The 23,709-nt window shown below is 46.1% G+C and overlaps 1 protein-coding gene across 1 annotated transcript; it reads right to left on the reverse strand.

Annotated features, from left to right (window-relative positions):
• Positions 1–21,530: 21,530 nt before the first annotated feature.
• LOC135373455 (uncharacterized) lies at positions 21,531–22,502 on the reverse strand. The gene has a single exon (XM_064606654.1). It carries the CDS (start codon positions 22,500–22,502, stop codon positions 21,531–21,533), a length of 972 nt encoding a protein of 323 aa, XP_064462724.1.
• Positions 22,503–23,709: the final 1,207 nt, after the last annotated feature.

The following is a 23,709-nucleotide window of genomic DNA, read 5'->3' on the forward strand; positions in this document are numbered from 1 at the left end:
ACATAGTTATTTGCGTCGTTAATGTTCAGTCCAAGGAGGGACTCTATAGAAAGTGTGGCTTCTTGTTTAAAGAGGCCCCAGTCTGCTAACAGTGTCTTCCAACGAGGTGCACGGGTTCTAAAAGCACCTGATAGTCGATTGATCTCTAAAACGACAGGGAAGTTATCGCTACCATAGGGGTTGTCGTCCACTGTCCATGAAATGTCCTGAAATACAGATGGACTGCACAGCAAAATATCAATGGCTGAAAAGGACTGCGAAGCAGCATTAACATGAGTAGCGAACATGAGTTTCCTGCATCGAGCAGGCAGACTGGCAAGGATGCTAATAATTTCTCAAACAATTTACTTCGGGTGTCTCCTTTGGAACAACTCCAGAGAAAATGATGCGCATTGAAATGTCCCAGTAATAGTAAAGGCGATGGGAGCTGATTAATAAGATCCTCAAGCTGTCTCTGTTCGACCGTGACTGACGGCGGTAGGTATAAAGAGCATACCGTCACTACACGCTCAGTGCAAATCTGTACAGCAATGACCTCAAGATTTATGGAGAGTCGAACGTCTCTCGTGGGAAGTGTTCTGGCCGTGAGAATGGCCACACTTCCAGAAGCACGTGCCGTGACCGTTCGATCCTTACGATAAACGTTCCACCGTCGAAGGTGGAAAGGGGTGTCTGGAATCAAATTGTCCGTGAATCCGGAAGGATTAAGGAGCTTGTATTCTCGGTGGAGGAACCCTTTCTTGTTGTTCCTTGGCTTTCCCTCCTCGTCCTCGGCCACCTTTTTCCCTTCTCTGTTCTTTGCCCAAGTGAAGAATGTAGAGGGTTGGGTCAAGGTCCACTTGGAAGAAGTAACAGCAAAAATATAAAACACTGAAGCTTTCCATTAATGGTTACAAGCTTTCATGGAGCGGGCAGCATTTCGACAGGTACAAAAACAACAGCATTGGAGTTACAAATATACACTCGGATGGCACACGTGAACATAACAAAAGGGAGAGGGTAAACGACATAAATTACCAGGGGAATGACAAATACCACGTGGCTTTCAAGGCACGTGGTATTTGTCATTCCTCTGGTCCCTCTGTCCTGTACCCTCTGCCTTTTCTTATGTTCACGTGTGCCATCGAGTGTATATATATTTGTAACTCCAATGCTGTTGTTTTTGTACCTGCTTGAAACCATGTAAGCTTGTAACCATTATAGGAAAGCTTCACTGTTTTATATTTTTGCTGTTACTTCTTTGCCCAAGGCAGACCTTGGCGTCTTTGCAGAATGCCAAGGTGTTAACATTGCAGAACAACAGCAGACAAAGCTTCTTTAAGCGCTATCTTTACAACAGCAAGGCGCGTAGGGTCGAAATTCTTGTTTCTCTTTAAATTTTTTTTGTTCATCCTTAAGAATGTGCTCTTGTTCGCACTCACAAGGCTTCCCATGCATTCTAATCAAACTGTCGTATCAAGTAATGCACGTCCCATGGAGACTGCGGATTAAGCATAACAGTGCTTCTGACGAGTGAGAAAACTTGTACTTGCAGCCGCTTCTCGCATATTACAAAGTGTCCTCGTATGGAGCTGCGAGAACGGTTGTTGCAGGCTAGTTGAAATCTCTTATTTGATGTTATCAATAGCAAGCGCATAAAAGCAGTTTTAGCAGACTGTTTGTAAGGTTATCATGCTTGTCCGCGCCAATTCGCAGATATGCAAGACTCAGAATCTTATTTATTGATTGGTTCAGGCATGCCACGTTATATGAACGGTTTTCTAAAGATGTCTATCATGTTCAGCACATTTCACAATAATGCGAATCAGACGTCCGTAAAAATTCCAGAAGAATCACGATTATCCTCAAGAAACATTACGAACGTTTCCGCGACTCTAGTCTTGGTGCGATGAAAGGAAACTGACATGACATCCGTTGGTCCCTACCATCTTATCACCACAGTTACAGTTTGCGATTGCGCCTTTCTTCCTTTTTCTTGGTTTCTCGGACTTATTTTAGCAGGGTTTACCCAACACCTCCAAGATAAGGAGAAGGCCTGCGCCCTGTGTCACACAGGAAGGCCTCCTGTTACTATTGTGGATGCTGCTATGAAGTAAATGAAAGAGCGAACAAGAAGAAAGTTCGAAGCAGATAACAAAGCAGGACAGGCGTTCATGGGTGACGTAAGCGTTCAGGCCCGAGGCTATCTAGGAGTTGTTGGTACACCGATAACTTTTTGTGCCGAAGGTGACGCTGCTGCCACCTCTAGATGTTCTGAAAATAAGCACTCTTCCGGTTGTTTGCTTCTTTATTGTTATTTTTCTAGCGCAGAGTGTTGGCAACCGACAAACCTTCTTGATGGAGGTGGGAAGACACCGTAACACACAAAATTTGGAATTAAGCATTGAAATGTTTTCATGATAAGGCCAAGAACAAATTAAAGTGTATGATACAGTGATAACGGAGTAACAAGTTGTAAGTAACAAAGTCAAGTGAAGTTACTGAATCCGTTTTCGTAGCTTATAGAGCATAATTTCTTTTCATCATAATGTAGTGCAATTTCTGGACTTTCCCTCAGGCGCTGTCACACATACACCGGCACAGTTCCCTCAGGAGTCGCCCCACGACACACATTTCTCCTCATCGACGGCATGCCCATTCCCCACAGAGAGAACAGACAATGGATCAGGACCAGCCTTACGAGTGCCAATCACCCCGTTCCACACGTTACCAGTAGCACCCCAGAATTCTGGGCAGCAGTACAGCAAAGAAAAGCTTCACAAAAGTTCAGGTCCGGTTCATCACGTTTTCATTCTGCGTTGGGCAATTGCTGCTGATAGCCCTGCTCCGCACGCGATATCTGATGTAGAAAGTCCCTTTCTCGTCTGCCCGCGCCACTTTCTATCTTCCTTCCTCCTCGCCTCATACTTTTCTTTCAAGTTGGCTTTCTTACATGTTCTTCCGCTATCAGGCAGAACCTGCATCAGAGGAGGTGTGCCCGAATTCTGGTCATGTGCCACCATGCACCGCATTGCTGTCCTTAGGCAAGGTTGGGTTGCGTTGAGTTATGTGAGTGCTTTCTCTGCCTGCCGTGAAGTACTTCCGACGCATCTGCATAGTACTGCGTACGCTATCGCCACAAAACATAAAGAGAGATTCGTACATTGCGCGGAGCAACCGTGCTATAACTTACGTACGCAAAGGTGACGCCGTACGATGCACGAAAACCCTTCAATATTTCACAGAATTTCTGAATAGTTCAGTGACTGGGCGGATACAACACCTCGGGACACACTAGAAAGCTAACACGAAGTATGAATATATAAACCATAATTCGAGTCAGACCTTCTGGGGTTAAATGCGTTTACCCTATTCCTGAGGAAAAAAAAATGCTATTTTTAAATCTATAATTCGGGATGAGATTGGGCACCACATTCAGGTGTTATAGGGAATATGTTTTGCTTTCTGTCCGGTAACCTGCCTCGCGGTTAGGGTACAGCAATTCATCAAGCATCCTGACCTTTCCCCCTTTCCTTTATCTTTAATAAACATATCCCCTCCCCAAGCATACATACATAGCATATTCATGAGATTCAGACTGTATGTAATGTAAATAATCAGAACATGTTTCAGTGGAATTTTGCCCGATATATGTACACACGAACAGTAGATTGTACATATTTTTTAGCAGTTTGACATACTTGCAAGGATAGTTTGCGCGTAGAGCATCTTGGTACTTGTACTTTGAATGAAAAGCAAAGTGTAATTTGGGCACTTACCTGTGTAATCAGATAATTATATTAGTATAATATTCTGATCAAGGGATCAGCGACCAGGTGTACTAACATAAAATGTGCTTCGCAAACCTATTGCTCGTACCGACATGCACGTTCGCTAGTAAATCGTGCACGTGACATGCGGTAAAACTTGATACGCAGTTGGACTTCGAGGATAACCTTTATGAAAAATGTATCGCCGTGCTATAGACTTTCTACAGAAAAAAATCCATAGAAGTTACAAGAAATAGACTGCATATTGCCTTCTTTTGGACAGGCTCTTTTCCTTTCTTTGGCCTGCCTTTGGCTATTTGTGCAGCCGTTCTAGTGAAAATTTGATAGATCTTCTTTAGACTAGATGGCGACGATTTAGCAATTGTTTGGATATTAGCTGGTACCGTTACAGGTAGAGCAAGTTACTTCCACATACATTACACGCGTAATTTAGAATTCTGAAGACAACGAAAGGAATATTTGACACTTGAAACAGTTTATTTTTCTAGTTTACATCACTTCATTTTTGCTAACATTGTAGCCAGGCTAGCCTTGACCCGCACAGGATCCGTACCCGTTTTCTTGCAAGCGCAGCCTGAAAAGTAGCATTGCAAACTGCTATCAATTGAAGCCATACACTGTGAAAGGCATATCTACTGTTGTCACAGCACAATTTGAAAATAGAGATGGAAAGCATACGAATACCGGCGTTTGCCCTCGTCTGGTCTATCGCCGGCTTCGTAGGCTTCTCTTTGTGCGCATTGCAATACCCCCAGAAGTGTTTTCCCCACCAGTTCGTTGGGTGGAAGACCGCTCGGCATGAGGAAACTGGCAAGCCTAAAGAGCCGTCGAAGTTGTTCGTAACGCAACGTCGTTCGCAACGTAACTTCGACCATCTCTGAAGCTTTTTTTTATGTGCTGTTTTGAGTCGTCATGAAGAATGTTTGTGAGTAAAATGAACGATATCACGAGTGGGAATATATGGGATGCGCGCTGTCGAAGTTACGCGTTTTCGGAAGACACCCCTCACAAAAAAAACTGTTGGATGCGTCGTGCCAAATCACAATACGATGTACTTGCTATTAGAAGAGAGGGCATTTCGAGACGAACACACTGATGTATATTACTTTCGGGTATCGCGATTGGGAGATGACTAATGAGGTTCTCAAAACGTATTCTATTTTACAAATGAAGCAACTTTGCGATTTTTTTATCGCCTCAAAGGCAAACCTTAGAATCTTTGTAACTTAGGATGCAATGCTATCCACCCCTGACAATATGTAAAAAAATCAGCTGAATATGTCAAATAAATATGAAGATACGTGGCTTCAAACTTCGTAGGAAGCGCAACGGTCGAAATGGCCACATCTGAATGATAATTCATAAAAAAATAACCACCAGTTGCATTTTACTACTTTCAGCGCCAATATGCCTCCTAGGGACAAGGCTTTAATATATGTTCGAAAGAGAAAAAAAACGGAGAGGTTGAGCGGACCACCCTGCCTGATTTGGCGTGAAATCGCCACACATTATGAAGTTTGAGAGATTTGTGCTGTTTAACAATATATGCGAATAATACGTTTTATATTCGTGTAACTTCTTGTAGACCTTGAAAAACCATCCGTCTCTGTCATATATGCATGGAGGATGGAAGCCGCATGTTTTCGTGCGGCAGTTTCGAATTCAATAGCGTGCTTCCGGCTTGCGTCGTTGGATGTAGCATGTGGGCAGTACGGCGGTTAACATGGTATCCAGAGAAACTCCATGAGAAAGTCGAAGCAAACTTGCACTTCAGGCAGATATTCACTCAAATGAAAATCTTATGTTAGAAACATCGCCGTCGTCGTTCCTCGTTCCTTGGCCGCTGGTGTTTGTTTGTTGGAACGAGCAAAACTTCACTCAGCTGCTTGAGGGTGTTTATGGTGTATGCTAACACCGTTGACGTTCCTGATGACGCTGAAGAGGAAATATCAGGCGTAGGAGCTCAGCACAGAGAACCGCGTGTCGAGGAATACGATCCAAAATTGGAAAAGACGAGGGATACAGTTTGAAGAGTACAATAATCAGAATCATATCCTCAGGCCCTCAACCTCATCTGTAAATGACGTCAGCGATGCCGCCCATACGGGACGCCAAAATGGGAAGTCGGAAAAGGGAAATAAGGCGTTGTCAGCTACTGCTAGCGAAGACATCGTGAATGGTAACCAACACCCAACAGCAAGTTCATGCTGTGACAACCAAACCCCGAGGTCACCATGCATTTGCGAACAACCGATAAGAAGTAGCCATCAAAGTCTAAGTCAATCGCGCTATTTTTTCACACTATCTTTTTTAATGCATTTTAGGTCCTGTCTTTCAGGACTAACTATCCATGTGTCTGTCCTTGCAATCGGGACTAATGTTTCGTTTGTCTATATATATATAGATATTGGAAGACTCTATTAGCTCTACTGATGATCACATGGAAGGGCACAGCTCTGAGACCGGATAACTGTGCCAGTTCTACTAACCACGACACAGAAGGGGCAGCTCGGCTCCAGCTTCTTCGACCCGTGATCCCAGCTGTGTGACTGGGAACAGCTGCGAACAGACACTGGTATGATTTATTTGGTTGTCTGGGAACAGTAAACTCTCAATATAAAACTACAAAAAAAACACAAAGGCGAGTGAGATTTGAGTGAGTTTGTTGCTGACATAGCTGCTTGACAGCATAACGGCATCCATAAGATAGGTAAGGACGGGGGGGGGGGGGTATGTTTATAAAAAAAGGAAAGAAGAACCAACCGGAAAGGTCAGCGCAGCAGAAATGCAGCGTGAATAAGGACCATTGCGAAGGATGCAGGTGAAGGAAATAGGCTGCGGTGTAGGACGAAATTCAGGATGTACTCAAATTTAACGCAAAACAAAAGCTCAGAAAGACTCTGCAGGTTTTCGTTCCGGGGTGGCTTTACATTAGTGGTTCTTACCCGCCATATACACATAGAAAATCGAAGCCCTGCAGATTGTTCGCTTAAAATATGAAACTGCACTCACAAGCCATCAAAACTTCTATTTTCAGGACAACCCCTGTATAAGAATTGAAACTCACACGAGCTCCCAGCCTCCTGTTGATTATGGCGCACGTGCTGAGGTACCATAACTGAAAGAAAGCAACAGAAAGCCTGCTAAAATTATTGGAGCACACCTTCCTCAGGAAACAAACTTTCCACCCACGAAGTACCTTTTCTTTAAGCTCTCCCAGGCAACGCATGGTGCGCTAGTATGCGTCTAAAACACGTTTAAATGTAGACTTTGGGAATGTCTATCAGACGTCTAACACAGTAGCTCTATTGCTCCGTATCCGTCCCGTAGCCCAGCTGACGTTACGCTAAAATACGGCTGTTAGCCGGATAAGTATTGCGCCGATTTAGACCTTTTTAGACCAAACCTCTAAAACGTGACAGCACTTATCTATCCACTGAGCCATCGTATAGACATATATTTGCCATGATGTCTAAAATTTACATAATGTATACCTAAATTTTGCACTAGTGGCCCATATGTATTGGTCATCCAGGTATATGTCCCTCACGTGCACATGCAGGTATGTGTGGTTCATGCACAGTATGTCTATACACTTCAAAGAGGCACCCTGGATGTTGGTACAAGATGTATTTCTATTAACATAGAGGGTAAACCTTGACTAGAGTTGCAAACACGCGGACAAGTTACCAGACATCACGAAAACTTCCCCTCTTTGCACAATGACATACCAACAAATCGCAGTACTTGTATCACTGTTAGCTGCAAGCAATGCCTCTGTTTTCGGGTCCATACACTGATCTTGATTGCTCCAAAGGCAACAAGTACATTACACACGTGTGGAGTGGTAGACGACTGTGGGTAGCAGGAAGGAACGTTTCCAAGATACACTAAACATAGAAACAATATATATCATGAAACTATAGACGCCTGCATGTAAAAATGTTCGATGCAGCTTGTTTACTGAGGAACTGAAATTTATGCATATTTTTTATTCAGGCACTATGCAAGTGTCAAGTATTTCCCTATTCATATAGGTCAGATCATATTTTGCTTGAGCAGAACCCATTTGACTCCCGAATGACAATTCGAAGACGAAACCGTTTTCTATACACTTGCATAACACCACGGCAAAATTAGAGAATGGGCAACATCAGGTAATAACATCACTCCTTGCATGAGGAAAGGGATAGTAGTTCGGTTTATTTTTGCTGACTTTGACGCAGCATGGATCATGGGCTGAAAGACGAGAAACTGAAGTTGTTTGAAGACCTTCAACTACGTCGATGTAATGCAAGTTACCAATGTTTGAAGCAGTGCTAGGCATTCTGGGACTTTCTGAAGTCGACGTTACTAGGGAGACCGTGACGTGACACATCCTAGTCTGCAAATCAAAATGCGCACACGCTAAAAAGAAAATGATGTAACGGAATCTGAAAACTAATCATTCTGACAGCCTGCTCTTAAATGGCATCAATTGCATAAATACCATGCAGTTCAAACATTCCAACTGTAACTGATAGTAGCGTCTGATTAGCGAGCACATAGAAATCCAGCGATATTGAACAACAACACAGTCAGATCTGAAAAGGTAACGGTTTTCGTTTACCTGAAAAAAGGACTGTAGCTGCAGCTAAGCTGAAGTGCCAACATATGACTCACAGGACAGGCGTTGTATTCCTCACCTCCAGTCCATGGGTCTGCAAGCACCTATAAGAACAATAGAGACATGAAACCAAGAGATCCCCGCGCCAACATGATGTGTGCGGTTTTACACAGCTACCTATCAATGAAAGAACTGCTCGACGTACGCACTGTTTTAAAACAAATGCAACAATCTTAATTATTTTCCCCTGGCAAAGTGTTCACTGAACCCGATTTTACTGCACACAGACAGCACTGAACGTAATCCAAGACTGAATTTTATTACCACACATTACAGTCAAACCTCGTTTCATAAAAGTTCGATCCGTGAATTCCCTTGCTTTATGAACACTTCGTTGAGAAACCAATTGTATTCTTATAGTCATTTAAGACCTCGATTTATGTATTCCCTCGTTTTGTTTACGTTTTTTCGAGAAACTTTCGCTGTTCATAAATCGAGGTTTGACTGTATTTCAGTCCCACATCTCCATTGTGATCGTAACTCATACGCAACCACATCCTGCAGACAAAGCAAACGATATTCAGCTGCTGTGATCCACAGCTCTACCGCATGCGATTTTGAACACAAGCGGGGACTAATATGAAAGCGAAGGACAAGGAAGAAAGAAAACTCACCCCAGTCCTGATCAGAACAAAGGAACGTCAGAGGAGGCACAGTAAGCGGGTTTCGCCGCCGCGAAAATAGTGTCGCCGCTGGCGTTTCCCGCCAAATTCCAGCTATTTACTTTTCATTGGCTCCGGTCCCCCACGTGACCTTTGTCGACCATGATTGGCTGAGGCTTATTTAACCGGTGGATTCGCCCGCGTTCATTTCTCCGAGGCGCCGACCCGTCTGACCGTTGTGTAGCTGGCGTCTATGTGGGCAGACGGTGATTTCGTTTCGTGGATTTCGAATATGTTCGAGCCATGGACAAACGCCTGAATGAAAGGTAAGCAGACAAACGTATGATGCATGTCAGTGATCAGACGTTTTATACTGTCGCCTAACTGTGTGCATGGAGGTACGCCTTGTCCCGTATTACATCACTTTCTGCCGGTTATCATTCATGATCTGGTTGATGTGCTATTCTGCGTGGCGTTACCTGTTGCGTTTTGTTCCGCTATTTGAATGTGTCTCATGTTTAATACACTGGTGTGCATGAAAAGGAAAACAGCGTGCATCAGGTACGCCGGGCTCCTCGAATTTTGTCATTAGTCCACATTAGGCGCGTAACGATAGCATGTCTTACATAGTGCTCACTGGGGACGTTGCCTCCCTGCCATCCCTGCTACAACAGGGCTCGTTGTTGCACCATCGTTCATTGCATTGGACAGGATGCAGGAACTCCCTCGTCAACCCAATGATTGCAAGACAAAATACTCGCGACGCCGGGCAAGAAATAAACTTACTAAACTTCTAAACACTTCTGTAGCGTGAGCTCCCGCAAGAAACCGAACGCGAGCGAACAAGTTTGATTTGAACACTGACCGTTGCGCGGTTGCGCTGGCTGCGCCCTCTGCCGGCGCCGAGGGCCTCTCACCTATTTTCGTTTCACTGCGGCTCTCTCGCGCGGTCGTATTTTCTTTTCCCTGCTTGTAATGATCTTCCATTCATTCAGACTAGGTTGTTCATGGGGTCGGTGCAAATAGAAATTGAATTTAATAACGTTGAACCTCACTGTTGCAAGGCACACGGTTTGTAGTCGCTCTGTAGTGACAGCAGCAAAAACGAACATATACTTTGACAATTTTTCGCAGAGCACGAGGCAACGATGTGTTATAGCTCCTGTGAAAATAGTTGCATAAATTTGTGATAAAAGTCTAAATGTGACCAACATATGACATGCTTTTAGGCGCCTAACAGTAGACGTCTACAGCGGAATATCTCGGTCATGTCTCGTAGAGCACCCTGTTTAGACGTCTAAATAATGGATAGCGTCATGGACAGCTTCTAGACGTGTATATTTATCGGTATCCCTAAAGTCTCAAGTTATCCCATTTTTAGACGTATACTAGTGCACCATGTGTTACCTGGGCTCTGATGCCCGTAAACAGTTTTTAACAGCTCACTTTTATTGTGAATGTTGCGAGTACTTTGGCAAGGACAACTCGGATCAGTCGTTCCTTCCTCCTAACCTAAAATGTCGTCACTGTGGAAAGGACAACAACAGGGACGAACGTTTGTCATCTGGTCATTATATCATTCTGCTAGACCTTGACGCACAGTTCCATGACTTCATGGAGAGACACGAGAGTGTCGTAAGACCTCGCCAAGCAGCTTCATACAGTGTTGGGAATGTGATTGCCAGCCCAGCATATAGAAAGATTCGTCTACAGAGTGATGACATCTCATTTACTTGGAGCACAGGCGGTGTACCAGTGTCTGAATCTTCACAGTACTGCATTTGGCCACTGCTGCTTCAAGTAAATCACATGACATTTCGTGAAGGAGTAAACAACCCAATCCTCGCTGGCCTTTGGTTTGGTCCCCACAAGCCAACAATGATGATGATGATGATTAGGATTTTTCTGGCGCAGCGACTACAAAGGTCATAATGCGCCAAACCATGGTTATGAACACAGATAAATTAAGTTATAATAATAAAGTGAATGAAATTCAACCAAAAAATACACTGATATAATTAAAAGGAGTGTGTGTAAAGTTCTCTTGCGGAAAGTAACTAAAAAGTGATAGGCTCCCAAGCAGGCCTACGTCCCTAAAAAAGTTCTCGACATTATCAAAAGAAATGACAGGCTCATCACCCAACAAGAGTGCTGAGTGAAGAGGCGTACAATGCTTCTAGCATTCTGTGAATATAGCGCTGGCGATGAGGTTCGTATTGCGGGCACGTGATGAGAATGTAAAGGATGGAGAGTTGCTCGTTACAACTGGTGCACCACGATGGCTCCTCTCCACGAAGTAGGTGACCGTGCGACAAATATGTGTGCCCAATTCTGAGCCTGTGTCTCAACACCTCCTGGAGACGTTGTTGAATTGCATATACTTTATGCCCTACGTGTGGTTTTATGAGATGAAGCTTGTTCAGAGCTTGTTCATTCCAGAACTGCTGCCATTTTGCGTGAATTGCCTTCTTTAATGTACGTCTGAAGTCATGGAAAGGGATGTCGAATGGGCTAATTTCTGATGAAAGAGCTGTTGCTGCGGCTCGGTCTGCAAATTCATTTCCTGGAATACCCACGTGACTGGGCACCCAGCAAAATGTTAAGTTATAACCTCTGTTTATTATCCTACTGGCCACAGAACGTGCCCTATGGACTAGAAGGTTCTTAGCCCGCTGCAGACTACTCATAGCATGTAGAGAGCTAAAAGAGTCTGTGTAAAGTACTCCAGATTTAACATGCGTTTGCAATATAAAATTAAGCGCCAGGATGAGTGCATATTGTTGGACGGTCGACTCTGGAGCAAGCAGTCACATGACAGGATCCCTGAACGTGCTTTGGAATTACAAGAGCGAGCAGAGAAAAGTGACACTCGCAGACGGACGAGTAATGGAAGCGCTGGGAGTCGGCGACGTTAAACTCGAAGTCACGATTGGAAGAAAGGTTAACTCATTGACAGCAAGGAACGTACTTCATGTACCAGGGATGGCTGATAATCTTATCTCCGTATCTAAACTGGCACAACATGGGTTCACGGTTCTCTTCCGCGACGGCCTATGCAAAGTCTATTGCTACCAAAGTCGGCTACCATTTCTGTAGTGGGGATAAACGATACCTGAAAAAGTCCATCTTCTATTTCTTTCCTAGCAAACAAATATTTGAGGCCGATATGTTTGGACCTTTGGTGTTGGACGGGGTTTTCAGAGAGCTTGATTGCAGATTGATTGTCACAATATAGTGCTGTCGCATCTTCGCATAGAGAGTCAAATCCCAGCTCACATAAAAACATCCTGAACCACTTCCCCTCCTTCATGGCTTCACACAGAGCCACATACTCAGCTTCACAGGTCGATAAAGCGACTATTCTTTGTTTCGTGGATTTCCAGGAGATTGCCGCTCCCGACATTATGAATACAAATCCACTCTGAGATTTTCCACATGCCGTATCTGAGTTCCAACTAGCATCCGAATACCCGTGAAACCGGTCGTTGTTCGCTTTGTACTGTAGGCAAAAACTCTTTGTCCCTTGTAAGTATCTCAACACATATACTTCAGCAGCTGTGGAGGAGGTTGGATGTGAGAGGCGTCTTCCGTGCACGACGCCTTCGGATGGAATGACGAAGACTGAGGCGGACTTGTTGTTTCGGGATGCGCCATCAGTATATGCTGCCGTAAACGTAGAAAACTTCGCGTCTACCAGAGCATGAAAATGGGCTCGGAGGACTTGAGGGGGGACATGATCTCTCCTTTCCAGAAGGTTTGGGAGGCGTACAAAAGTGGGCGGTACCGGTAGAGACCAGGGGGTTCCGGCGGTATAGTGTCCTTAGTTATGAAGCCAGTGAGAGTCTGGCGTGTCCTCTGCGCTACTCGATAGAAGTCGCTTTCAGGGCGGTATCGAATTTTCCTGAGTAGCGGGTGGCGGGGAATGTGAGCACGCAAACGGAGGTAGTGCCGAACCGTTTCCCGTTCACGGAGAACTTCAATCGGGAGCTCACCAGCTTCAGCCAGTACTTGCCGTGTTTCAGCCATTCTTGGAACTCCGAGGCATCGACGAAGGCTTCGAGCAAACAGGGACCGAAGTGTATTTAATGAAGTTGTTGATATCCTGTGCAGAATAGTAAGGCTGTAAAGCACAGTTGCCCTCGCCAATGCCGCGTGAACCGCGAGCAGGGAACGCTGATCACAGCCCCATCCTGAGCCAGAAAGATGTTGAATTGCGGGGAGCCATCGCTGCACTTTAGTTTCAAGATGTTTAATGTGCCGAGCCCAGCGCAAGTCCGAGTCGATTACCACGCCAAGGAAGCGGTGAAAGCGTACCGGGTCAATCTTCTTTAAACCAAGCCAAAGAGGGAAATTGGCCATAGCTTTACGCGTGAAAGGGAGCTCGACACACTTTTCGGGTGAAAGGTCCATCCCGAGGTGCGTGAGGTACGTATGGATATTGTTTAAAGCGAGCTGCAGGCGGCGCTGGAGAGCCGGGCGTGATTTTCCTACTGTTCAAAGGGCGACGTCATCTGCATACACGGAGAACGACACTTTGCGAGGAATTACTGATTGTAGGCCGGCCATCACCACGTTAAAGAGTGTCGGGCTGAGAATGCTTCCTTGGGCGACTCCTTGAGGAACAGGATGCTGAGGGCTTTGGCCTTGGGACGTACGGACAGCGACAGTTCGGTCCGTAAGGAAGTCTTGGAGCCAGATGAAGAGCCGACCGGATACTCCAAACGAGCGCAAGGCGTGCAGCACACAAATGTGCGAGACGGTATCATATGCGCGCTTGATGTCGAGGAAGACCGATCGGACGATCCGTCGATGGGCTCGAGCATGTTGAACTGTTGAGACTAGGTCGGGAACTGGATTCATGGAGCTTCGGTGGCGACGAAATCCAGCCATTTCGTGAGGGAACGCACGTTGTTTTTCAAGCCACCGTCGAGGCGATGCAAAACCATTCTCTCCATCAGTTTCCCCATACAGCTTGTCAGGCTCACCGGGCGAAAGGAGGATAGGGAATTTGGGGGCTTGCCTGGTTTCAGGATGGGAACAACCAATGCCTCCTTCCATGTATGTGGTAAAGATCCTTGTCGCCAAGACGTATTATAGACGTGAAGAAGAGCTTGGAGTGACCGCCCGTCAAGGTTTCGTAGGGCGGCATAGGTGATTTTATCGGGCCCAGAGGACGAGGCGGCGTTCACAAGCTTCAACGCTGCCTTTAGCTCGATTAGTGTGAAGTCGCGGTCCATAACTTGCGGGGGACGGGGCCAGTCGTGATGAAGTTCAGCCGTGAAACTGTGGACAAAACTGCGGTGTAGGGGCGTGGTCGAGGCAGCCGCCGGAGTCGTTAGTACCACACAGAAGTCCGTCGCAAGGCTGTTTTCGTCTACACGCTTAACGATAGCCAAGGCCGCGAGAGGATTCTTTTGAGGGGGCGCCTCCTTCAGAGATCGGATTGTCCGCCAGTTCTTCGTGGCCGGATCAAACGGTGAAAGGTGGTGGCATAACTTACGCAAACGCTTCCTGTCCTCGTTTTTAAGTTCTCGTGTTACTTTAGCTTTCATCCGGCGGTATTCCACAATGTCCGTAAGTTGCCCTGTCCGACGAGCCGTTCTTTCTGCTCGGCGACGTAATGCTCTAAGGTTTGGCAAGCCAACTAGTTGCCAACGGACCCGTCTTGTTCTGCTGAGAGGAGACCGCCGTTCCATTCTGCGACGCCTAGTGACACCCCTGACTTCCCGCCAACGGACAACCGACATTCTTCCCCCCTCTATGTTGAACAGAGTTGATCCCACGCTCGCTTTCCGCATGCCACGAAACACCTCTCGTCAAGATGCTGCATTAATCCACCGAATGCGCGTCGATGTGGCCTTTACAGCTCAGTGGCGTTACCGATTGAGACAAGTTGATTTCTCCCACCTGCTGCCACTGTGGTGCTCTTGAGGATCTGGAGCACATTCTTCTTCATTGCCCTCACTACGAACCTTCCCGAACCACACTCTCCGAGTCTCTTCGTCAGCTGGACTCTCGCCCTTTCTCCCTATCGAAATTGCTTGGTCCCTGGCCCAATCCAGCCCACCAACGCCCTGCGCTCAAAGCTCTTCTGACATTTCTGGACACCATCGGACTTCGATCGTTATTGTGAAGGGGCTCGTTATTTTATTCCCCCCATTCCATCCAGCAATGGGGTAGAGTATCGCCAGTGGCGATGAAACTCCCCACTCTCCAAGGTCGAAAATAAAGTTGTTGTTGTTGTACTTCAGCAGTAAAAATGGATGCTGCTGGATTTAAACGGTGTGACCGCGTCACCGCTGCAGATACCATGGCGCAGGAAACGCTGTCAGCAGTTCGTGACCCATCTGTGAATATTTCAATGTGGTCACCAAAGGGATGTTTTAATTCGAAGAACTCTTACTGAAGGACTAAGGGCGATGTATCCTTTTTATTGTACTTTGTTAAGGAGTAGTTGAACTGTGGCTGTGATTGCCAAGGAGCACATTCGTCACCCTGTTCTAGGATACAGGAGTCCTGATACAAAAATTTATAAAACTCTTGATACTGCAAGGCTCGCATGCTAAAAGGCCGTGCCACTGATGATCTGTTTACAAATAGTCGCTGAAGCCGTGTGCCTTGGATACAAGGCATGGCGGGATTCTGACAATGGCTTTTGACTTTAAGACCATAAAGAATAGTAAGGTAAGACCGTCGTCTGTCCAGAGACCACTCATTAGACTCGACGTACAAACTTTCCACTGGTGAGGTGCGGAAAGCTCCAAGTGCTAACCGGAGGCCCTGATGGTGCACTGGGTCAATTAACCTGAGGACTGACGTACGGGCAGAACTGTAAACAATACAGCCATAGTCCATCTTCGACCGAATTACTGATGCATATATTTTGTGGAGGGTTGTTCTGTCTGTTCCCCAAGAATTGTGAGCGATAACTTTCATGAGACTTAAAGACTTTATGCATTTTGCTTTTAGTTGCTTGATGTCCGCCAAAAACGTAAGCTTTCTATCAAATATAATTCCCAAAATTTGTGTTCTTCTCGGACAGCAATGTCCGCACCATTCATGTAAAGTGTAGTGTTCGTGAATAGTCCCTTTTTCTCGTGAACAGAACACTGATAGTCTTTTCTGAGGAGAACTTGAATCCGTTCTGGTCTGCCCATTTAACCAGCCTGTTTATCGCCAGTTGTAGTTGCCTCTCACAAGTTGCCAAATTTGCAGAGGAGTATGAAATTTGAATGTCATCAACGTACAACGAATATGATATAGACGGAGGAATTGCAGTGGCTATGGAGTTCATTTTCACAATGAATAATGTCACACTAAGCACGGAGCCCTGAGGAACTCCATTCTCCTGAAGAAATGGTTGTGATAGAGTGCTGCCCAGTTGGACCCTGAAAGTTCGATCTTGGAGAAAGTTAATGATATAGCGTAAAAGCCGGCCCCGTATCCCTAAAAAGTATAGATCCCGGATGATCCCATACCTCCAAGCGGTATCATATGCCTTTTCTAAATCGAAGAATATAGAGGCACAGTGACTCCGCCTGACAAACGCTTCTCGGATTGTGGTCTCCAAACGAACAAGATGGTCTGTTGTTGAACGTGCAGCTCGGAATCCACATTGGTACTTATCAAGACAGTTATTGCATTCAAGATAATACACTAGTTGGTTGTTCACCATTCTTTCGAATGTTTTGCCCAAACAGCTGGTGAGGGCAATGGGCCTGTAGCTGGTGGGATTTGATGCTTCTTTGCCAGGTTTGAGAAGTGGAATTACAGTTGCTACCTTCCATGCTGCTGGCATCTGCCCCTTATCCCAGACTTTGTTGAAGAAGTTTAGAAGACACCCTTTGGATTCCTCTGATAAGTGGGTGATCATGGAATAGGTGACCCTGTCTGGACCAGGAGCACTGACCTTCACTGAGGACATTGCTCGCTGGAGCTACCATAGTGAACGGCTGGTTGTATGGATAATTTTCACCACCCACAGTTGAAATGACTTGCTTTTCTGCACGGTTCTTTACAGACAAGAACGTTTTGCTGTAATGTGCAGAACTGGACACATTTTGGAAGTGTTCACCTAGGAGGTCCGCCTGTTCGTCTAAACTCTGACATGGAACACCATTGACTTGAAGGAGGGGAATGGAAAAACTCTGGTAGTCTCCTTTAATTTTCCGGAGCCTATCCCATACTTTCTTTGATGGGGTTCCATGTGTTAAAGAAGAAACAAAGTTGTGCCAAGAAGACCTTTTTGCTTGCTTTCGTGTCCACCTTGCTTTGGCACGTGCTTTTTTGAAGGCAAGAAGATTCTGTGATGTGGGGTATCTACGAAAGGTACCTCAGATTCTGTTCCTTTCTAGTCTTTGCGCAATCGTCAGTCCACCAAGGTTTCGGACGCTTGGGGAGCCGACCCAATGTCTGTGGAATAGATTGTTTGGCGGCATCTATGATTGTGCTTGTAACTAGAGTGTTTGCCTCTTCGACTGACATGTGTTCGAAAGAAGAGGATTGGAGTTTGACTACCCTTTGGAATAAGTTCCAGTCAGCATGAGCTAGTTTCCATTGGGGTGGTCGTGTTGTGAGTGTATTTGTAGCACCACACAATTTCACGATAACAGGAAAGTGGTCACTCCCTCGTGGATTTTGTTCAACTGCCCAGTCTAAACTGCTAAACAGCGAGGGACTGCACAGCGAGATATCTAGAGAAGAAAATTTTGTGTCGCTGCATTAACGTAAGTAGCTTGTCCCGTGTTGAGCAAGCAAATTGACCTCGACATCAAAACGCTTTCCAGCCTTTTCCCTCTGACGTCTAACCTTCTGCTGCCCCACAGGGGGCTGTGAGCATTCATGTCCCCAAGAATAAGGAAAGGTTGAGGCAGCTGGTCACAAAGATGCTCAAGGTCCCTTTGGTGGATTACTACTGAAGGAAGCAGGTACAATGAACACACTGTAATGACCCTGTCGAGGCATATTTGTGCAGCTACAGCCTCAAGGTCTGTAACAAGTGGAACAGAATTGGAAGGAATGGACTGCGGAGTAATCAGAGCCACACCCCCAGATGAACGTGAGGTGTCCGTACGATCATTTCGCAAAAGATTATATCTTCGAAATGGGTTTATACTCTGTTTGTTCAGGTATGTCTCTTGCAAACAGAAACAGACAGCTTTGTACTTTTCAAGAAGGTCATGTATGTCGTCTATGTTGGTGAAGAGGCCTCGACAGTTCCATTGCAGAAGGACCTGTCCCATGAAAGGATTGCGGTTAAGAAAAACAAAGAGACTTTGACCATTATGTGCATTTAAGGAGGCAGCACCCTTGGTGGGGGCTGTTTTTGCTGGTCCGTGGGTCTGTTGCCTCTGTCTCTACCACTTGATCGTTCGCGTTTCTCTTTTGATTGTGAGAAAGTGCCTGGGAGACTCGAAGACGACTTCTGTGAAGCACGGTCTTCGTCGTCGAGCTCCATGTTAACAACAAGTACCTGGGATGGATCTTTGAGCAATTCATCCCAGACGGATGCCGCGCAAGCAACTTCAGCTGAGGCCGCTGCAGACATGGGGAAAGTAATGGAAACAGAAGGAGAAGTAGATACTTCCGTTTCTCCGTCCTCCTGGGGGGAGTGTAGGGTGGAGGCCCAGCAGTTTGGGTCTCCACAGACCTCCTCTCTGGTGTCACTCCCCTGCGCACCACTTCGGAGAAAGTGTCCTTCTTCCTGAACTCTGCTTGCGCCTTTGCGTCTTTGTACGAGAGATATTTTGCTCTGCCTTGATTCTAAGGATTTCTTTTTCATCTTTCCATCGGGGACGTGACCTGGAGTGGACAGGATGGTCACCTTTAGAATTTGCACACCGCACTTGATTTCGGCAGGATTCTGCTGGGTGATCTGTACAAGAGCATTTCGGACATGTTTCCTGTCCACGGCAGACCTGAGACCCGTGCCCGAAGCGTTGACACTTGAAACAACGCCGCCGATTAGGGACATAGGGTCGCACGTGGCAGTTGAGGTAACCAGCCTTGATGGTTGTAGGAAGCTTGTGTAGTTCAAATGATAAAACAACGTGCTTTGTTGAGATTTCTTTACCGTCCCGACGCATCACTATTCGCTTTGCTGCCACGACACCCTCTTCCCGCAGGCCTTCGTCAATCTCAGAGTCGGTGCACTCGAGAAGCTCAATTTCCGAGATCACGCCCCTGACAATGTTGAGGTTTCAGTGTTTTGCAATGGGACACCGGTATGTCCCGAATTTTCCTGACAGCTTGGAGGGCCGAGCTTTGCTCCCTGGTTTGAACCTCGATTTGAAGGTCCCCAGATGACAGTTTTTTTGCAGTGTAGGTCTTTCCAATTGATTTTTCTATTTCCCTGGCAATGGCAAACGGTGATATCTTAGAGAGTGGTTTTGCCTCGTCTTCAGAATGGAGTACCAGGAATTTCGGAAACCATGGTACTGGAGATAGGTTGAATGAGTTCACTGGTGCTTCGGTGCAGCGCCGTTTATGGCGCTGATCTTGTTTTTTCAAGCGTGAAGAATCCATGCAAAGAAAGAAATGGTTCGGTGCAGCAGGTGTGTCGCCCACCATCGAGCCCAACGAGGGAACGTGTACCACACGTTAACACTTGCCTCTGCACGATACCCTAGTGCACCTTCTGGATAGTGAAAAGACTGCCCAAGGTTGACCCTTGCCGCCAAAGAAGGTGAAGGTAGTAGAAGGATGATAGTGAAGGGGTAGAGAAAGAAGAAGTAATGAAAAGGGAGATGGCGACTAGCTGAATAATCCTGGCCGGGCCTTCCAGGACCACCGTCTCTAGGAAGCAGGGGTCAAAGCGGTGTGTTGCTTTCCCAGAGGGTCCCCGAAGGGTCCAAAACAACCTCTGGGTCCACTCATCCACCAGGATCCCTCTTTCCCCAGACACGGGACAGCCACGCACAGCTGTACGTGGGGGTCTCCCTCCTGCGGCGACCCAACCGTGAGTCCAGGAGGGGGCTACTGCGGCTGCTGCCGGGCGATGGGGGCGCCAAGTTTCCCGATGCCGGGACAAGCCAACAATGAACATATTTCTTCAACCTCTTGTAGCGGAGGTAATTGCTTTGTCAACAAATGGCTTCATGTGGAATTCAAAGTGTGGAACACAGAGATTCTCAAAGGCATTTCCAGGGCCTTGCACAGCAGACAGCATAGCACGATGTTAAAATTTGAACATGACTCAGTTCAAAGGGAAACACGGGTGCCCCTGGTGTGAGCACGATGGCGGACTCATTGCAGTTAGATACGGCCTTGACAGGGTGTATCCCGTTTCAGACGAACAAATCATGCAAAGGACTGATGAAAGCTTCAAGGGGATGCAGAGAAAGCAAAGGAAAGTAAGTGGAGTTTGTAACGATGGAATCAAACGCTCCAGTGTTATAGTGGATTATATGCACATGGTACGTAAGTTTTGTTCGAACAACAGCCTGTATGTGGTTTAATGGTAAATGTTACCATATGTATCAGCTTCGTGCCAGAATCCCTGAAATTGACAGCCGGCTCCAAGTACTGAAATCTGGCTGGGAGATTTCGAGACTAGCACAATCTGTTCAGGTATGGAAATAAAGGAGAGCAACAGAGTGACGAATTTTTTTTTTTCGCCAGTTGTTTTAAAGGACATCTTGCCTCAGAAGTACTACAGGATTTCGATTAAGTCTGTACAAATAATGCACATTCTTCTTGGAGAGACTGTCTCACTTCACAGACTACCTATTTTTCACCACGAACTTTTGAAGTTTTTAGAGGAGTACCAATTCCTATATGACAGAGAAGAGATTACTTATAACGCACATCTTTTGCTGCCCTTGGTGGCCACAGTAAGGAAATGGGGACCATTGTGGTGGTATTCCTTGTTTCCATTCGAGAATATGATTGGACTGCTGCTGAAAGTTGTACAGGGAATACGCCTTATGGGTTTACAGATTTGTGAGGAATATGCGTAGTCCGTGCAGCTTCAAAAACCGCTCTCCGCTTGGGGAGTTCCTGTGGAAAGCCTTGGCCAACTGTTTAGTGATGCAATGAAAGGTTTTTGATTCCACAGGCATGTCCGAAACGAAAGAAGACTACTCCTTCATGGTAAAAGGAAGTTGGAATGATATGATTTCTTGTACAAAAAGATGTCCCTTGGTCCATTCACACTTTATGTTTAAAAAGCGTACAGATTTCCACGAAGCAGCAATTCGTATGTATTGATTGGTGACAGGTTCGGAAGAATTGCAAAAATCGTCGGAACCATGTCTGAATGACGGGCGTGCGCAGATCTGCATCTGCCGTAAACCTCGCTCTGTTCATATCAGACGATTAAGGGTCAGAATGAACGTACAATTGGTACTGAAAAGCGAAATAGAGTGTCTCTCGATTTGTGAGGTAGACTTTGTAGACGAAATCATCAATGTAGACCCCTTTCCCTTGAAGTTAAGTGCATGTTTCTTTGCATGGCTCAGTAAAAATACATGTGTATTTCACATGAGAACCTTGTCATAGAATGCACATACATGCACTTTGAGATTGTGAGCTCACGCTCGCGAACGAGCCTTGCGAGCTCGTGTCATCATCGCATTCCATGGAGCTTGCCTCCACGGTTTGCGATGATGAAAGTGGCGCCTGTGAGAGTGACGCCACAGAAGAGGGTTGGGAAGCTATGGTTACAGTTACAGGAGGTGGTGTCTCAGAAAGAGGTGTACATGTTTCCTCACTTTGTGTTGTGTTCTCTGTCTGTGTTGCGCATGAGACCATCCTTGGTTTCTCTTTAACGGCAGATGAAAAGGATTTCTGGAACTGGAACGGAGATGCCTTCTTCCTGGCTTCTGGATAACTTAGTTTCTGTGTGACATTGATGTGCATCACCTTTTTCTCAAACTTCCACTTTGGACAAGACCTAGAGTATGAAGGGTGGTCACCTGCGCAGTTGACGCAGTGATCCGGCCCTCTGCACTCCTTAGAGTTGTGGTCCTGCTTGCTGCAGCAAGCACAGGATGCAGAACCTCTGCAAGTATCGGAAGGATGGCCAAAGCGGCTACACTTGAAGCATCTGAGTGGATTAGGGATATATGGCCGCACCTCTGCAGTCAGATAGCCTACCTTGAGCCTTTCTGGTAAAGTCGGGCAGTCAAATGTGACGATCGTGTTGCGTGTCGTTATGTACTCATTGTTCTTCCTGATTTTGATTTTTCTTACGTCGATCACCTTTTGGCTTTTCAGATTTTCAAGAATCTCTTCTGACGGAACATCAATGAGTTCAGCTAACGACACAACACCACGGGAGGTATTCAGAGTCCTATGCAAGGTTGATGATATTTTGATTCCGAGCATCTGCTGTGTGTTCAGAATTCGCTCACAGTCGGCTTCCGAGGTACATTTAAGCAATAAGTCACCTGATCTGAGGCGCTTAATTTCCGTCACATTTTTTGACAGCGATGCCACCGCCTTCTCAATGAAAAACGGTGACATTTTTCCAAGTGGAGTGTCCTGTTCATTATCAGTGCTTGCACTGCTAATGTCAATGTATTTTGCTCGAAAGGCGTCGAACGCCTGTTTGAAGACTTCGGTCCGCGCCCTAGTGAAAATGTATCTGAGATGCCTCTCAGGATTTTTTAAGAGGTCTGAGAGGACCTTTTAAGAAATTCTGAGAGGTCTGAGAGGACCTCTCAAGCAGTCCTAAGAGGTCTGAGAGGACCTTCTACGAATTTCTGAGGGGTCTGAGAGGACCTCTCAAGCAGTCCTAAGAGGTCTGAGAGGACCTTTTAAGAAATCTTGAAAGGTCTGGTAGGACCCTTTAGCACTTCTGAAGGGTCTGAGAGGTCCTTTCAAGAAATCTTGAAAGGTCTGGTAGGACCTTTCAGGCAGCACCGAGGGGTCTGAGAGGACCTCTTAGAGAAAATCTGGAAGACATTCATGTAGCCCTGAGAGATTTGGGGGGACCTCTCAGACAGCTTTGCGACAGTGCGTCGTGCAACACCTCCCAGAGCAAGTTGCTACGTGTTTTCCGCGCCGCGGAACATGCTACCTCGTCCGCTTTGGAAAATAGATAGCAAGATTTCACGTGTTTGTGCATTATTCCTTCAAGGAACACGTGCCGTGATAACCTTGTGTCGTCGTTCCCCCTTGAAGCTATTGTTCTTGCAATCCGTGCATTATTGCACTGCACGTAAGTGGAAGCGTTTCGGCCAGTCGCCAGCGGTTGAATCAGTCTGTTTTGAAACGTTGAAGTGTGAGGACGTCGGCCGCGGATCTCAAGTAATTTGCGTTTTGTCTTCGGGATTGTAACTGTTTTTGAGGTATGTAGACGATGTCTCAAATATGCTTTTGTGATTGACAGCCATACCTCTTCACTTTAGGCTTTTACTACTGTTCGCAGACACGCATTATGAGCGCCGATAGGAAGATTACCAGCCACGTAACGTTACCAACGGCGCTGGGTGCCAAACGGTGTGTTATATACTTCGATGCCTACACACTGACTTACACTGACATTTTGAAGTTGTATTTCTTACAGATGAATCTCGTACGAAGTGACAGGTGGTGAGAACACAAGGTGGTGAAAAACCAATCTCTCCAGTTAGTTGGTGGCTTACGCAAGCAAGGGAAACTAGACGGTGCATCGCAAGTCCCGAAGTATACGTAAAACTGATGAACTTGATCACCGAGAAGCAGAGTT

Source organism: Ornithodoros turicata, unplaced genomic scaffold, assembly GCF_037126465.1.
Source record: "Ornithodoros turicata isolate Travis unplaced genomic scaffold, ASM3712646v1 Chromosome25, whole genome shotgun sequence".
In the NCBI taxonomy this organism is placed as follows: Eukaryota; Metazoa; Arthropoda; class Arachnida; order Ixodida; family Argasidae; genus Ornithodoros; species Ornithodoros turicata.

Bases quoted from the DNA above. Each gene is read 5' to 3' on its own strand.
- LOC135373455 (XM_064606654.1), bottom strand. From the start codon at position 22,502: ATGTCACCGTTTTTCATTGAGAAGGCGGTGGCATCGCTGTCAAAAAAT.